This window comes from Calypte anna, chromosome 11 (genome assembly GCF_003957555.1).
Source record: "Calypte anna isolate BGI_N300 chromosome 11, bCalAnn1_v1.p, whole genome shotgun sequence".
Classification (NCBI taxonomy): Eukaryota; Metazoa; Chordata; class Aves; order Apodiformes; family Trochilidae; genus Calypte; species Calypte anna.
In genome coordinates this window covers 18,039,071-18,055,447 of record NC_044257.1, presented here as the reverse complement: position 1 = coordinate 18,055,447, position 16,377 = coordinate 18,039,071, and the positions used below count along the sequence as shown (strand labels likewise).

Here is a 16,377-nt window from a genome sequence, read left to right as displayed (position 1 = left end):
AGTCATCTTAAGCTTTAGGTATAAGCTGTGTTGATTTTTACTGCTGGCTCCACTTCAAGCTAAGTCAGCAAATACTTTGCTATTAAACCATGTATTTTCTGGGTTCTCTCTGGTTATTTTTCAGAGAAACATATAATTACTGTTTTGGTGAAATCCTTACCACATTAAGTTTGGCTTCTCTGTCCTGTTATTTTTATGAAAGGCTTTGCTGTATTAAATGATGGGCACTGGCCCTGGAGAGCAAAGCAAAGAGTTCCTGCCTCTGGCTTCACAGATTTCCCATTTTTAGGTTGACTTCCACTGTCTTGAAGAGTGGCAAAGCCATGTCAGGTAGTAGTGGCTGAAGGAGAAACACTACCTCTTGAAATAACTCTTCCTGGTGATTTTGATTATTATTTTTTCATTCCCCTGTGTGCTTTTTGATGGGTCAGATTTTAAAGAACCACCTAGAACTTTTTTTTTTTGCTATTCCAAGGAGATACCTGCCTGTTAGTACCTCTCTGAAAATAAATCACTGCATTCTGCTGAAAAAAGGTTATTGTTTGATGGCAAAAGTTGAAAAATGGGATAATGGCCAAGGTTTTAGCAACTGGTGCCTTGACACCTTTTACCCCTGAGACAAAATAGTTTCTTTTTCTGGTTAACTCCTGGGGGTGGAGGGCTCCAGGGTGGCATTCTGTGAGCCTCTGCTTAGCCCCTGAAGCAAGGGTGTGCTTTTCAGTAGCTGGTTCCTGGTTTTATATTCTATTAGTATGGAGAATGAGGCTCAGAAGAATTCAGGCTGAGCCTCAGTCATTAGGTAATGATGAATTTTATTTTCATTTATGGCTACTGTGTTAACTTGAAATTCAAGCAACAGGAAAGGTTTTAATCTGGCAAATCAAAAATTAATCTCTGAGCCAGATCATTCTTATGGAAGGAGTAGATGCAACATTTGGGTTGGGAATCCCTTCTGCACCCATTTGAGTGGGGGCATCTTTGAGTCATTGATGAATAAGCAAGTGATAAAAGAGTTTATTATTAATCTAATGAAACTGGCCCTCACCAAAATTTAAGTATTGTGGAGAATATTTTTATTGCTTTAACTGTCTGGGGTTGTTTTTGTATTTGATTAGTATTCAGGGACTGGCTCTGCTGGTGTTCTCAAGTAATTTAAGTTGAAAAATCCAAAGTCTTCTTTTCAGCTGCCTGATGCTGTGACCTCTGAGACCTTGAGGCATTTGTGAATTTCTCTGCATTTGTAAAATGTCACTCCTGTGGTTTGTGATAATACATAGCCTGAACACTTCTGGCTTTTGTACCACTGAAGTTTCTTCACTGTGGACTTCAGTAACCAAACCTCTAACAGCTCTGGAACAGCAGATGCTCCTCCTTTAATGGCTTTCTGCAGAGATATGACCGATCCTAAAAGGTCCAAAGCTCTTTGCTTACCACTTCTCTGACTCTTTATCTGTCTGGAATGCCTTATTCTTCATTCAGAATCTACTTAGTAGTACTTGTTTGTGTGGAGCCCAAACTAGGGATTGCAGATGAGGTGAATATTCATCCAGAATTTACCTGACACTCATTTCCTCCAGTTGGGTTGGGATGAGTCCTTCTGAGCACCTCCTGGTAAGCTTTTGCCAGTGGTTCTTCCAGCTCTTCCAAACCTTCTGCAGTTCATAGCTGATAAGTTTGGTTTTTTTTTCCTGTGTTTTGCTTGGCCTCAAATTAAAAGAAAACTATGTAAAGGCTGTCACTATTTTGGAAATAAAGCTCTGATTTTTGGTTATTTTACTTTCCCCAAACAAATCCAAACCTTTGCAGTATTGCTATGTTTAAGTCAGTGGAAAAAATGATTTAAAATTTGGAATGAAAGCTTTAAGCAGTGAAATTTGCTGCTTATAACACCATTCAGCTCACTAACAAAGTGCTCCATTTGGAACTAATCAGAGCTTTGTGATTTTTTTTTTTCTGGGCCAATTTGAAACTGCTTTGCTTTGATGTGTGACTGCATCAGATAGTGCATGAGCTCAGTCAGTCGAGACATATGGGCTCAATTAATCTTTACCAAGTATATAAAAATTAAATCTTTAGAGGAGAAAAATCAGAGGTTACATGTAAACAAAATGCAGATTTTGAAGCTGCACAGGGTGCTTGTTGTAAGGGTAGTGGAGAAAAGGGAATAGGAGCTTGGAGGGCAGTAAGGATCTTGTACCAAGCTGCTTGCTTGGATTGTTCTGAAACCATGTGGCTGTGTTCTTCCTTAGTTTCAAGTACTGCAAGTGTTTATTTTTTCTGATTATTCTAAATATTTGGAACTGGGTTGTTGAGGATAACATAGCTTGCCTGAATGAATCTCCTTTTCCAGCTTGCTCTGTTACTCGGTGCCTTTTTCTGCAATCTCCCCTTGCCAGGAGGATGCTGGTGTCATTGCTCAGCCTGCTGGAACTTCCTCTCAGCAACCATCCAGTGGAATAGGGAGAGTTTAATGAGCTCCAGGAGAGAGGTGGTGTGAGAGAAGCTTTGGTAAAGATTGAATTTGGCAAAGAGATTTAAACTATTCCCCTTGTTCTTCAAAGTTTTAAAGGCTTGGAGTTCAGTGGCTACTCCTGATGGGAAGCCTTGATAGTGAGGTTTTGTTACTGGTGGAAAGCTGCCCTGAAGATGCACACAGTAAACTTTATTTTTGATCTAAAAGTTAGTGCTGGAAAGGAAAATACCTGCCTGTAATCCTGCTTTGTCCAGGTCCAGATTGATTTATTTGCACATATAAAGCTTTCCTCTGGATGTCAAGTGTACAGAGTCTCTCACTTGTTTTGCTGCCATTAACTGCACCTAAATCTATAAACATCACTCTTGAAATGGAGCTCACAATAGGTAATTGTACAGGGCTGGGGATGTGCTATTTTTGACTTGCATTGTGTATGCTGATTGCTCTCAATATGTAAGGCTAATGGTGGGGTGAACAAAGGATTGTTTTAAGCCTAAATTGTCCTAAATCCTGGCACTGTCTCAAGTAATCAGTGTCTGAGTCAGCCTTTTGCCTTACAGGGACCTGTAGTTTCTGGAGAGCTTGTGTTATGTTGAGATGCACGTTTTTCTCTGTGATTTGTGGAAGGCTAAAATCCACCTGAAATCCTGATTGCATCTCCCCCATCTCAGGCTTTCGAGTTGGTTGGAAATGGGGCTATTTCCACACCAGTAAAGCATTAGGATCAGTGCTTTGGTTGGTCTGAACTACCTCTTTAATGCACACTTTCCTCTTTAAGGTACTTAAAGGCTTGTGTTAGTACTGCTAATGCAACTATTCTTCCACTTCTGCATCTAGTTACCTAGAAAACAAGAGAGTAATTGCCTTACTGAGGCTTTTGAATGTTTCACTACAAGTAAGAGATGTTTTCTCTGGTGCTGCATAATTGTGAATGCTCTTGTGGCCAGCAGCTGAAGTGAGCAGTGTTCAGTTCTGCTTTTCCTGGTGACTTGGAGTTTGTTTTCTGTAGTGCTCAGTAATGATGGAAATGTTTTCTTATGCTAAATGTGGTTAAGAAGGTATGTGTTAATCCCTGCCCTCTTTTGCTGATGCAGCTTTCCACTTGGGCATTTTGAGTGTGAAAAGCTTCATCACAGCTGGCTTTGAAATGGCAAAGACAAGAAAATTTAGTGGGTTTTTTTTTGCTAAACTGGAATTTCTTTTATGTAATCTGTGTAGAAATACTTCGTACCTGTGTAGGTAGGTGACAAAAGTGATTATTTTCCCCCTACTTCTCATGTTGCAAAGTTCAGAACTGCAGCGTGGTGAAGTTCAGGGTCTTGCAATATCTGTACAAGTGACTGCTGGGTGACTGTTGTTTAAAAAAGAATTATACTTTTAAGTAGCTTTATAGATTAGCCAAGATAATCTAGATTTGTGAACAGCTGCTGACTCCAACAACTTCCCTGAACTGTTCCTTTTGGAGTATCAATAGTAGCACCCCTTGGTTTTAACAGGAGCAAATGTCTCCAGACAGCCTTCTGGAGGAAAGTCTGATGCTTGTGCATTCCTTTGGTTTATTTTAATTAGAATTTTGTGTTTTGATTGGGTTTTTTTTTTCCTTTCCAGGTTACTCCAAGGTCCGAGACCCCCATCAACAGTGTCAGTAACAGTTTGGAAAATGTACTACACACATCAACACATTCCATGGAGGAGTCATTACCCAAGAGGCCTTCGGGGAAACACTCCAAAGGTGTGTCCTTCTCTGCATGCTTCCAATGGGGGAGTGAGTTCTTATCTCTTGATGGCAATTAGTGTGATTGTAATGGTGACTGGAGACTGGAATTTTGCTGCTTCTGGGTTGTGGGGAGCAAAGGAAGTCACAGGAGGGTTGTTGTAGGAAGTGTTTGTGTATTGGTGAAAAAGGGTCAGCAAGGGACAAGTATTGTTATCCTTCTATTGGGAAATAAGCAAGAAAGAGCCTTTTGAGTTGAAATGTATCAGCTTAGCTCTCAGGAAATTTGTTTTCAGAGTGAATATCTCTGACACTCCACCTCTCATCCTTATAGTAGCAGTTTATTTCTTGGATGGAGCATATGGTGATGAGTGTTGCTTTACTGGGGAGAAGGCAATAGAGCAGCAGTTAGGCTTCCACTTGCACCTCTCTCCTGGTTTCCAAGAATGTGTGAGTGAGAAGCTGAGGGAAGAGGAGTTGGAGGGTAGGAGAGAGAGCTTGCACCTTCCTCAGCACATGTGTGCAGCCTGGATGTTACAAAATAAGTCTGATTTTTGTGATGCTAAATTGCATGCTGACCTGGCTGAAGACTGGGCTTAGCAAATTGGAGTTAATAAGTATGCATTCCATTTCCACACCCCAAGCTATAATTACAAATATTAAAAATGTCTGGGTTAAAATGTGACTGACATGATTTGTGTTTAATGCATACAGAAAAAGCTGTTAAGTGAGAAAAATCTTTTGAACTGTGAGCTGCTATTTATGGAGAGCAGCTTTTGGGAACTCTTTGTGGTATTAATAAGAGGAACTCTGCATGGCAGAACTAAAGCAGGGGAAATACACCACACATTAGCAGCACAAGTCTGCTGCCTTCAAGTTTCATTAGAAATAATGTCAGGGAGCATACAAATTTATGTGGAATTGGTCTTCAGAGTTCTGTTGCCTTTCTCTGCTGCTGGCTTGCTGCATAACCTTGCAAAGAGAATTTAATACTCCCTAAACTGTGCTTCAGAATTTCAAAGCACATCTTCACTCAGAGGAACTGAGGCAGATTAGAAGGGGTTAAATGTCCCAAGGAGATGTTCTTAGCTTGTCTCCACAGGACCTCCTTTTCTGTGACACACTCAGCTCTAATCCCAGTAGCTGTAAGGAGCAGTAATTCTTTTTACAGCAGAATAGTGCTTTAAGTAGCTATTTCTCCAGCTGTAAAAGCAATCAGAGTAGAAGAAAATGCAACACTAAGCAGAAGCACTGCTAGGTTTGAGGCTTTCATCTGATTAAAAATAGGACAGGGTTCAACACTGTTTTCATTTGTACTCAGTGATTGCTATTCCACTACCATATATGCCAAGATTAGTCATGGTACACTGTGAAAATTAATTAGGTTTTCCTCTGATCTGTTTTTTTCTTATAGAATACCTGCTTAGTTTTCAGAGTCTGTAGCTTTTTAATTTATAGATTGCCTTGGTGATAGTTGGTGAAAGGAGTTGTGGAACAAATAGAGTTTTCTTACTGATCCTCTGCTTTCTGGCTCACCAGCAGCAAAGAGTGTGTTGAATTCTCTTTGATATAAGATGATCTGTCTGGGAGGGACAGATCTGCCTCTTAGGGTTGGAGTACAACTGAAGATTTGCCAGCCTGGAGCCACCCCAGCTTGCTTCCAGCTTTCTACTTCTTGTAGCAAACACACATCTGAGTTTATCAGGACTGGGAATTTGGGATGGACAGGCTGCTTGACCAGTTGTGTAATTCTTGTGTTGATATTTTCAAGGGAGTCTTGGTTCAGATAGCTGGAGAGGATTTCTTCTCACTTGAGGTCAGAAATAGTGAGCTGCCCAAGTTTGTCATTCAGCTCCTGGCAAAGCACTGGAGCTGGAAGTGTCCAGCAGTATCCCTTGAGCTTAGTTGGATTAGAGACAGTTTGTACTAATCCAATGAATGCTTTTAATCCTGATTTGCAGGAATGTCATTAGTCTAACATACTCTGTGTATAGCTGAGCAGTGAATGGGCTTGTAGTAGGCTTGGACCTATCAGTGGCTGGATTTCCCTTCATCCATACTTTGAAACTAGCTTTTAGCACAAAATATTTCAAGTTCTACACGGCAGAGAGAGGAGAAGAGTGGAGTGGAGTGCTGACTGCTCTTGAACAAACTGTGGTGGAAATCTGTATGCACTTGTTTGCATTAAGTGGTTAACTGGAAACGTTCATACATGCTTCATGTACAGACTTGACAAATATATAACAACTTAATAATCTCACCATGCTGTCTGCCCAGAATATTGCTGCCTGGGGAAACAAATTTATAAAATTAGTGTCAGTCTGAGGTTCATTAACCTCTCTTTGTATCTCAGAGGCTCAGCTCACTCTGGGAAACACTTAAAAATTGAGGTACTGGGTCCATGCTGTCATGTCCAAGCTGTTGGAAGTGGTGACCAGCTTGAGACAAAGCAGTATTCAGCAAAATTGACCAAATTTTTACTGCTGGTCTTTCAGTCTTAGCTAAAACCCCTTCTCCCATCTGCATGTGTCAGTGCTAATGCAGGATGGACACTTGGGCAAAGGAAAAGATGTGACACTGGCAAGATCTACCTGTTGACAGAAATATCTGGGCTTTATCTGAACTTTATTTAACTAAAGTTCAAGAATATGGCCTGTAAAAGTTTGGAAAAAACACAGATGGGCATTGACCTAGAGGGATGTGGACCTCAAGTCTAATAGCTGTAACATGCAGTGTAAATCATGCTTTTTCCTCATTCTTGGGTCTGTTTTCACAGATGTGGAATCATTTTAGCTGGAGGTAACTTTGGGAAGTGGAGGCTTTCCCTGTTCTCAGGACTGGCTGTTGTGCTTGTCAGCTGCAGACAGGATCACTTGCAGGTTTTAAGGTATTGATAGATCTTGCTGCAGAGGAAGCACAGATGAGTTCTTGTGGTGCCTGTAGCTGAAATTCCATGGGGGCTGTGTTCTTAGATAATTCTCTTTTCCCACTGTTATTAGAAAGTAGTCAGGTTTTAACTCTGGTCTTCATCAAATTGAAATGAGGTTTGGGAATTATTTACATACAGGATGAGCTGAATGGCCACAGCTTCTTCCTTGTGTTGCCCAAGGCTTTTTTTTTTTATTATTTCACAATACAAGAATTCAACCCAGTGCAAATCTAGCTGCAGAAGGTGTTAGTGTCAGAAATGTTGATTCCAGTCTCAAAGATGAGACTTCATGCTTGCCAGTGCTTGTCTGATATCATTCAACAATGTCCTTGTCTTCATTTTAGGATTTTACCCTACATTTTCTGTACCTCAGAGCCTTTTCCCAGCAGCCTTTTCTTGGTGGTTAAAAAAGGCCACTGGTTACCAATAATATAGTGATTAGCAACTTCTGTTTTGTGGACAATCCCGTGCTGGTAGCTAAAGGAAATTCAGTCATTATACCAAAATCCAGAAGCAGCAATCTGACCATGGGAAGTCCCATTCACAGAGCCAATTTCAAACAAGCCTATGGATGTAGAGTTGTTCTGACCTTGTGTGGCAGCTCCCCAAAGAGTAATTAGGATTATCATGAAAAATTCAGCTTATTTTTTATATTAAAAAAAAAAAAAAAAAGCAATAGGAATTTCCTGTCCTCCAGAGCTGTTGTTAATTAGTCTTACTGTAAAGGTTCTGAGCAGTGTGATTTGGCCATGAGGTGGATGGCAACTGCAGGCAAGGGCTGCTCTGTGCATGTGACATATTTGAGCAATGTATTAAACATGGTCAGTGACCACAGCATATTTTCCAAAAGCTCAGTGGAATAAAGTACATTAGACCAGATGTTGAAGTGCAGAACAAAAGGATCTTTATAATAAAGGCAGTGTAAGTTGCAAAACCTTACAGTATGAAGACTCTGCTTTCTTCAGACTGTAATTCCTTGTAATGCCGAGTAAAATTCTGATTTGTCATGGCCTCTGTTTTAAGTTTTCTGCAGTGGAGGTTCTGTTACTAATTATAAGATGTTCATTTATGCTTTGAGGCTTTTTCAGGTGGCAGTTACCACAGTTTCCCTCCTTAAAGCACTTTGGAAGATGCTTTTTTTTTCCTTGACCATGCAAGAGAGTTTCTGCAGAGTGACAAAAATCCCTTCTTCCCGTGTTTCCTGTGTTTTTATCTTCCCTTCCCGTTGTTGCCACACAAAACCTCCAAACTGCCTGCGAGCCAGTCTGATTTCAAGTGAAGCAACTGTTGAAATATGATCCTTATATAGTGAAGCTGAATCACAATTCTTGTGACACATGGAGCTAATGATAGGCACACACTGCTTTCTGGGGACAGAGGAGTAAAAGCTTTCAGATGTAAAGTGGGTGCAGGAGGCTTTATTCTACAATCAGCTCCATTTAGTACTCCTGCTGAGCACAGCAAAACTTCCTCCTTAATTGAAGATACTCTATTAATCCACATACAGAGTCCTGCAAAGGACTTCAAGAGTGTCCCAGGCTAGAATAAATACAAAGAACAGCACATGACTTACTGGATGAAAAGAGCTGCAGTCTGGGGACATGAGGAAAAACAAACTGGAGGAAAAAATGCACCTCAGTAATGGTTTCATTTTGGGGTGCAAAATGGATCTTTGAGTAATCCTGTTGACCACAGGTAGGATATAAGTTGCAGGTAGGTTAGAATTCCTACATTACAGCAACCTTTGGTATCTGATATAGTCAGTAGAAACGTGGTGCAAGCTGCCCAGCACTTACAACTACTAATTTTTCAACCTAATTTGCTTTCCTTGGCAAAATGTGGTTTTTTTATGGTCTTGCACCTTTCTCCCTGATGCTTCATTGACTCATCCATTTCCCACAAGGAGCTGGACTCTTTGTGAATGGCAATCTCCAGTCTTTTCCTTCTGAAATGTCTGACACCAGTTGCTTAGCTTATTGAAGGCAGGGAAAAAAATACAGAGTGAGAAGAAAAGCTCTGAAATCCTTTTGGTTCAGGGTCTCCACTTTATAATGCCTTGGTCTGCATCACTTGTGGAGCTGAATTATTCTATTCTTAACTAAATGCATCATCCCCAACAAGATTGGGTCAACTACTGTTAGGGTAGGGCTTAAGGAAATATTTAGGCTACAATAATCCTTCAGGAAAAATCTCCCTGAAATAATTTTTGGAAGTAATTTTTCTCTGAAAATAGTTTTTCAGCTGTTTGTATATGTCTTCATTTTGTCTGAAGCAGAACTCTGCTTCTAAACTTCAGTGCTTGTTAGCTCACACCCAGGGCACTGCATTCTGGACTGTCTCTGATACACTGCTTATTCTATGAGTATCAAGTATTTAGAGTTAATTCTAGCAGTCAAATCCAGGGATTAGTGTAGTTCTGAGAAAAAAAAAATGTTTTGATGTTGTGTATTTCCCCCTGTGCTACAAGATTATTGTGTATTAAGAAATTTCTTGTCTGTTGCACAAAGCAGCTTGGTCTGCAGTAACTGGAGTTCAGCTGAGGTTGGGTGCTGACATTTGCAATGAAGACAACACTCATGAGTGGTTTAATTAAAAAATAAAACTCAAGCCCACTGCCCTTTGTCTCAGGTTTTTACTGATTGCTACACCCTCTGCTTTTACAGGCAGATGTAGAATCCCATTTCATGCCCCCAAAGGCAGAGCCCAAGTGAGCTGAGGGGCTCCACACTCCTGGGGCTGCAATTGGTAGATTTATGTTGGGAACTGTTAATAACTTAAATTTTGTGCTCTTTAGAGGTCAGAGTTAGTATTTCCTTTTCATCCTTGTTCCCTCTCTTTTCACATCACACCAGTTGTGGGGTTGCTGTGAGAAGATGCTAAGGGAGAAGAGGGAGAGAGCAGCATCAGGGCTCTCCTAGCTGAGTGGAAAGTGGACTCCTGGTCTGCCTGCTCACACAATAATTGTCCTGACCTTCTTGTGCAGATACTTAGAGGTTCTCCTGAGTGAAGTTTGTGATTCCTGGCCTAGATTCCTCCCTCCCCCTGTGGTCCATGGGCACTTCATGTGGAGACTGAAAGCTTTGCCCCTTGGCTAAGTGATGCTGCCTTAGCAGTGCCTTTAGTTTGAGTTCATGGCAGGAGGATCCAGTGTGTGTTTCCTGTAAGTTTTAATTGTGTGTCTACCTTGTTCAGGTAGTCACCTAAAATAATGCAGTCAGAAAATCAACCATATTCCTTAGGGTATCATTTTGGGTCTGCTGAGTGGTTTTTCTTTACTTGTTTGGGCTTGTTTTTCCTCAATAAAAGTGATGGAATCACTCTGCTTGGGAAACTCAGTCCCTACCTCATTAACTGTTGAGCCTGTTGATTAAATTAATTCAAATTTGAGAGAGGTGTTTGGAGTTTTGATTCCTGGGGGTGTCTGGAGAGAAGAGACTCAGTCCTGCTTCCATCAAGAGGGAAGGTGAGAACACTTCAGCCCTTTTCCTGTGGTAGCCCAAGGGCAAGTGTGCCTGGGGAAGGAAGGTTGCCAGTTGGCTCTGTATCTTTAGGGAATACCTGGAAAACCTCCAAATAATTAAGGTAGGCTGGGAAAGTAGCATTGTAGGTCTGTTGTAGGGGATATAGGGCTGGAGTCCCTGCAGAAGAGAGGAGGAATACAACATAGGTCCATGGAAAATAAGGCTTTATTTTACTCCTTACTAATTAATTTTGCTTTTATTTATTCTTATTCTTTATAGTATTCATATATTGGACAATATAATTTTTTTTTTTGCATTGCACATTGGAAGATGCTCAGCTTTTTCCAAAAATAAGGTTTGACAGTGAAGCACTTGAGTATTCAGAACCCTGTTCATTTGGTTGTAGTGGGAGTTGGCTGATACTTCTGTTTATAATGAATTAGAATCAAATTTCTTTTAAAAAATAAAAACTCTAAGAATTAGAGTTAAATTCAGCCATTCCAAGGAGTTTACCTTGCCATAAAGCATTCCTCAGGCAGATTCCTCATCTTAGATAATAACAGTGCAGTTGCCAATGTCTAATGTGAGACAATAAACTTGTATTTAATGCTATTTGACTTTTTCAGTGGCTCTTCAGAAGCAGAGGGGGCAACCCTCAGGCTTGTACATTCCTAGAAGGACTCTTTTGTATTCAGAGCTGTGAAGTTCTGGAAGTGCTTGCCATGGCAGATGAAATCAAGAGCCATTACCTCAACAGCTCTGGAAACAGGAACATGACCTTTCCTTAGGAAAGGAAACAACCTGAGCAACTTGAGCTTTTAATTGAAATTGCATTTAATGAGCAAAACAAGTTTTTGATTATTTTTTTTTTCCAAATCTTTAGGTGATGGCTTAATGCACAGCATCTTTGGAAAACAGAAATGCAGCAGAATCAGAATGAGCTGTGAAAGCTTTACCTGGTGTACAGGACTAATGCTTAAAACCTGTGTTTTTGTTGACAATAAAAGAGGAAGGGGGAAGAGGAAAGCTGAAATGTTAAAATTTACCTAAGAGTAGGAAAGCATGCAGGCCTTAAATTAAAAATTAAGGTGAACATGAAGTGCTGAGTCCTGGCAATTCCTCTGCATCCTGATGGCAAATAACTCGCTGGGAGTGGGCATTTCTGTGGCTGCTGCTTGAAAATTAAGGGCTGTGTGAGATGTTCAGAAATTCTCAGCTATTAATTGCATCTGTTTAGAGCTTTAACACCAGTTAACATCTGGCAGGGTCTGGTTTTAAACTTACCCATTCCCCTGCCACGTTAAACAGAGGGATACAAGAGTTTAAAATAAATGGCTTGCTTATCCCATCTAGGGTTACATTTCCCCTGAACTAAATTGGACAAAAAAAATACTGCTTCAAAAAAAGAAAGTAGGAGTGATTCACATGTATTCCTAGAAAACCATCATGTCCTTGCCCATGTTTTACTGTCACAAGTGTACAAATGTGTAAATTGGCAATGGTTTTGTGCATGGTGTGCTGTAGAAGCTCTTTCAGCTACAGGTTATCAGCTGGTAGACAAGCTTTCTCTTCCCTTATCAGTTGATTATTAAATCCCCCATTTTCCAAAGCAGGTTTTTTTCATTTTCATGCACTTCTACATTTAGATAAATTCTCTGCTCCAACAGATTACCTTCCTGAGGGTAATAGGCTTAAAGTACAGTAATTTTATCAATCGTTTGCATGCAACAGGTACTTGCATATATGAATTAGAAATGCTCTCATCCCCCTCAGATCTTTGGGGCCAGACCTGAAAAACATGTGAGAACTTAGAGTAAATCTTCAGATTTTTTTTTTTTCTTCCTTCTAATGACAGGATTAGGATTCTCACATTGGGATTTTGTGTCAGTGCCAGTGGGAAGCTGGCAGGTTCCAAAAGAATCCGACTGCAGTAGGGGAAAGATACTTGACATTGTAGGTTTTGAGGCAACATTAGAGAAATTGGTGATATTGGGAACTGGAAACAATAAATGTGGTTTCAAGCAGGGCAGTTATCCACAGGATGGAGATGCATTCTTCTTAGTCTTGAACACTGACATGGCAAACTGGTGTGGTTTGAAAATGAGGAGGTGGGTGGAAAGGAAAGATGTCACCATTTCACACCAAAAAAAAAAAAAGTTTACTTTGCCAGTAATTTTCTTTGCTTCCCCTACTACTACAGCAAATATTTCTTTAGTCTGCTTCCCTCTGTTCTAATCTGAAGTGACCTCCTTTAGTAAAGGACAACACTTTATTTCCATGGAAGTGATGGGGATTTCTCACATTCAGTTTCTGGCATGAGGGAACAGATGGACTGCAAAGAAGAAGAGACAAGGACTGTAATAATGTGCTGCTGAGAGAGCCCTCTTGCAAATGGTAACTCATGAGTCTAACTGCAGGACGTGCACTTAAAGGGGAGGAAATCAGTTGGGTTTTTAAGCAATATTCTCCTGCACTTTGACTGCCAGCTGGTGCCAGCCTTGATTCAGAGGGCAGAAGGCAGTGGGTGATTCTTTGAAAGTGCAGAGTCAAGCTCAGAAGGAATTGGTGCCTCATGTCCTTTGAGGATCACTGTGCACTGGTTCTGATGTTCTGGATATGGCTCAGCTTGTGATTTCCTCCAGAGGTTTGACACACACAGCAGGTTAGGGTAGTTCTTGCTTCACATCAGGGCTGGCTTAACGTTTGTACAGCTCTGAGGAAACACTCAGGTTTGGGATTTTTCCACGTAGAACCACAGAATGGTTTGGGTTGGAAGGGACCTTAAAGATCATCCAGTCCCAATCCCCCTGCCATGGTCAGGGACACCTCCCACAGCCCAGGGTGCTCCAAGCCCCATCCAACCTGACCTCCAACAATTCCAGGGATGGGGCAGCCACAGATTCCTTGAGCAACCTGTGCCAGGGGCTCAGCACCCTCACAGGAAAGAGTTTGTTCCCAATTGGTGGTCAAAAAAGCTCTTTGGACACCCTTTGTAGACAGAACCAGCTTCTTACCCTTTGTTTAAATAGGTATTTTTCCTTAAAATCTACATGACTTCACTAACTAATGTCTTTTTTTGCTAATAACAAAAGAAGAAAATGTGGTATTAATATTGGGTTTATTATTAATAGAATCAAAATGAAGAAAAGGTGAAACAGAGAACAGTCAAAGCAGGGTAATTCTGTGTATTAATTAAATTCTATTTGGGCTTGTTAAAAGTTGGGTTCTTTTGTTTAATGCAAGCTTAATGTAGTTTTCATAATTGCATCTGTTGCAAAAATGCCAGAGCTGAGCCAGATCCTGAGACCTGGATTAAGAGATTTGACAGCTGAATCAAAGCATGTGGAGAAGTTCATGGGCTGATGCTAAGATGTGGAGAATCAAATCTCCTTTTGGGATTGCAGACAGTGGAAATTAGGAGAAGTTTAAGGGATCATAGTGTCCCAAATCTCTATCCTTTGATACTAGTGGGCTCAGATGCATTTCTGGAGGAGAGGAGTTGTGGCTCTGATCCCTTTGGTTTATCTGTTCACTCAGGGGGAGAAGACTTTGGCATTGAAGTGATTGACAAATTTCATTTCCAATTTCATTTTCTCATGCTCTTTTCGCTAGGAAGTCATAGAGTAATTACTTGATTAACTTTTTTCTCAGGTGCATGGAGATACTAAGCTACAAGCTGAATGTTTCATGTGCTTTCTGACTTGTTCTTTTATCTCCTTGGGGACAAAAAAAAAAAAAAGGCAGTGGACTTGGGGCATTCCTTCAGTGCCTGGAGTGGATGCATTTCATCAGTGGATGGTGCAGATGCTATTTTTAACAGTAACTGAAAAGGGGTGGCCCTGCTAAAATTACATCATTGATGTACCCAGCTGAAAGGAAATGACATAAAACACAGGAGTGCCTTGGGTTCTCTCTATTGTTTCCACTTCTCTGGATGAATAATTCAATGTGTATCATTCAAGCAGAGATAAAGTTGGACTCCTAGATTTCCAAAGCTTTCAGACTTTGTTTTTCTTGTAAACAGCCCTGTGGAAAAGAGCAAGAAGTGAACTTTGAAAACAATAGGTATGAACTGGGTAATAGTGGCTTGGGGAGCTCAGAGTTTCTGTTCCTTCCTGTCCCTGTTTGCAGATCTCCTACTACTGTAAAAGTGTGTTGTGCTTCAGACTGAAGACTCAGGTAGCAAGTGTGGAGATTGACAGCTTCAAGAGGTTGGAGTTTTTAGTGGATAGGATTTTAGTTTTTCTGTTCTTTTTTCTTCACTTCTTGGGCATTCTCACTGCCTTGGCAAATCTGAATAAAATCTACTTTGTTCTTCTCTTGTGTTTGCTTCCTAGATGTGTTACAGCATCAATTGTCTAATAGTTGTACAGGATCTGAAAATAAGCTTAAATGCTGAATTAGAACTTTTTTTTTTTTTGGTCTCTTTGAATTCCTGGTCAAACCTTGTCTGGGGGTCCAGAATGAAGGAACAGGGATTTATACAAATGTAAAAAAGGGAACAAGAATATTAGAGCCTGAGACCAGAGACCTGAAAATGTACAAGGACGTAATTGCCAACAAAAGAAGCTCCCAGAAGTGGCTGTGCTGGGGGATGTTTGTTTCCCACTCAGCCAAGCACTTGAATGCATTTGTGGCTCTTGGCAAGACTGTGTGTACTCAAGGTTTTGCCTATTCTAGGTTAGTCCCTTAGTCTGCTGCTTTTATGTAGCATGCTAACAGAAGAGTTTTGCATTGTTCCCAAGGTTTTCATGCTATAATTCTTTAGAAACTAAGATCCTGAAGCTGGCATAGAATGACTCTGTCCTTGCTGCTTATGCTTGGTGGTTGCTGCAGCCTGGGTCATGAGTTTCAAGATCCTGATACTGTTCCCAAAAATGTAGAAAACAGCACGTGGTCGTTGACATGAGCATTAAACTATGCAAGTCTGGAATATCTGCCTTTCAAATAAAACTTAGCTGCATGTATTTATGTGCCTGGGAGTTGGAAATGCTGTATTTTTTACTTGGCAGTTGGGAACTCTTCAGTCTTTTGGGTAGCTGAAGAAATCCTCAGGCCAAGGTTGGAGCAGGTAACCATCTGATGATCCCAGCTCTCTGCTGTTTCAGCCCCAAATTGCCCTTCAAGCCAGGACATGCTGGTGGAGCAGCTGCTGCCTTAGGATCTCACTGACAGGGGTCCAGCTATGCTGATATATGGTTACATGCTGCAGCCCAGCCTGCATTTCTCTGCTGGAAGAAAAAAAAAATATATATATACACTTATGTTTATATCATATGTAAAATTAACACATATACTTATGATGTTCATCTCCTGACTTGGTGATTTCTAATCCTCATCAGATGCAAGTTGTGATTGACTGCAGCTGGAATTATTTTCATGCAGTGGGGACTGGGTCTTTTTATTAGAGGAACAGTGGGTTATAATTAGAGTGGGACCCAGAAGACATAAAGGAATAAAATCTTTTGTAATGAAGGAAAACCAAGGGGTAGCAGGCAGGCTGTTTCCTGTTTCCTTTATCCCTCCCCAAAAGGTGATTTGCTGGTAGCTGAACCTTGACTCATCTTGCATGGTTTCACTGGTGAGTCTCTGTTCCTCTGAGCCTCTTTTTTGTCCATCTGTATTTTAGGACATTGCTCAAAAGTCCAAAGTGCCAGCTCAGCTTCCCAGCTGGGGTGGTGACTACCTGGATGCCTCATGTGTTCCACATCTGGTGTCCTTGCAGGGTGCATCAGTGAGGTTTGTGTTCTCCTTCTGAGCTCAGGGTCTGTTCCATGCAGACATTCAGACTTCAAAGGCT

General features: G+C 40.9%; 1 protein-coding gene across 1 annotated transcript in view; it reads left to right on the top strand.

The window, feature by feature from the left end:
- ZCCHC14 (zinc finger CCHC-type containing 14) overlaps positions 1 to 16,377 on the top strand; it is a 51,379-nt gene that overhangs the window by 8,901 nt on the left and 26,101 nt on the right. Inside the window, exon 2 of the mRNA XM_030457531.1 lies at positions 4,082 to 4,205. Coding sequence (XP_030313391.1) covers positions 4,082 to 4,205 — 124 coding nt within the window. The remainder of the gene's footprint in view (positions 1 to 4,081; positions 4,206 to 16,377) is intronic.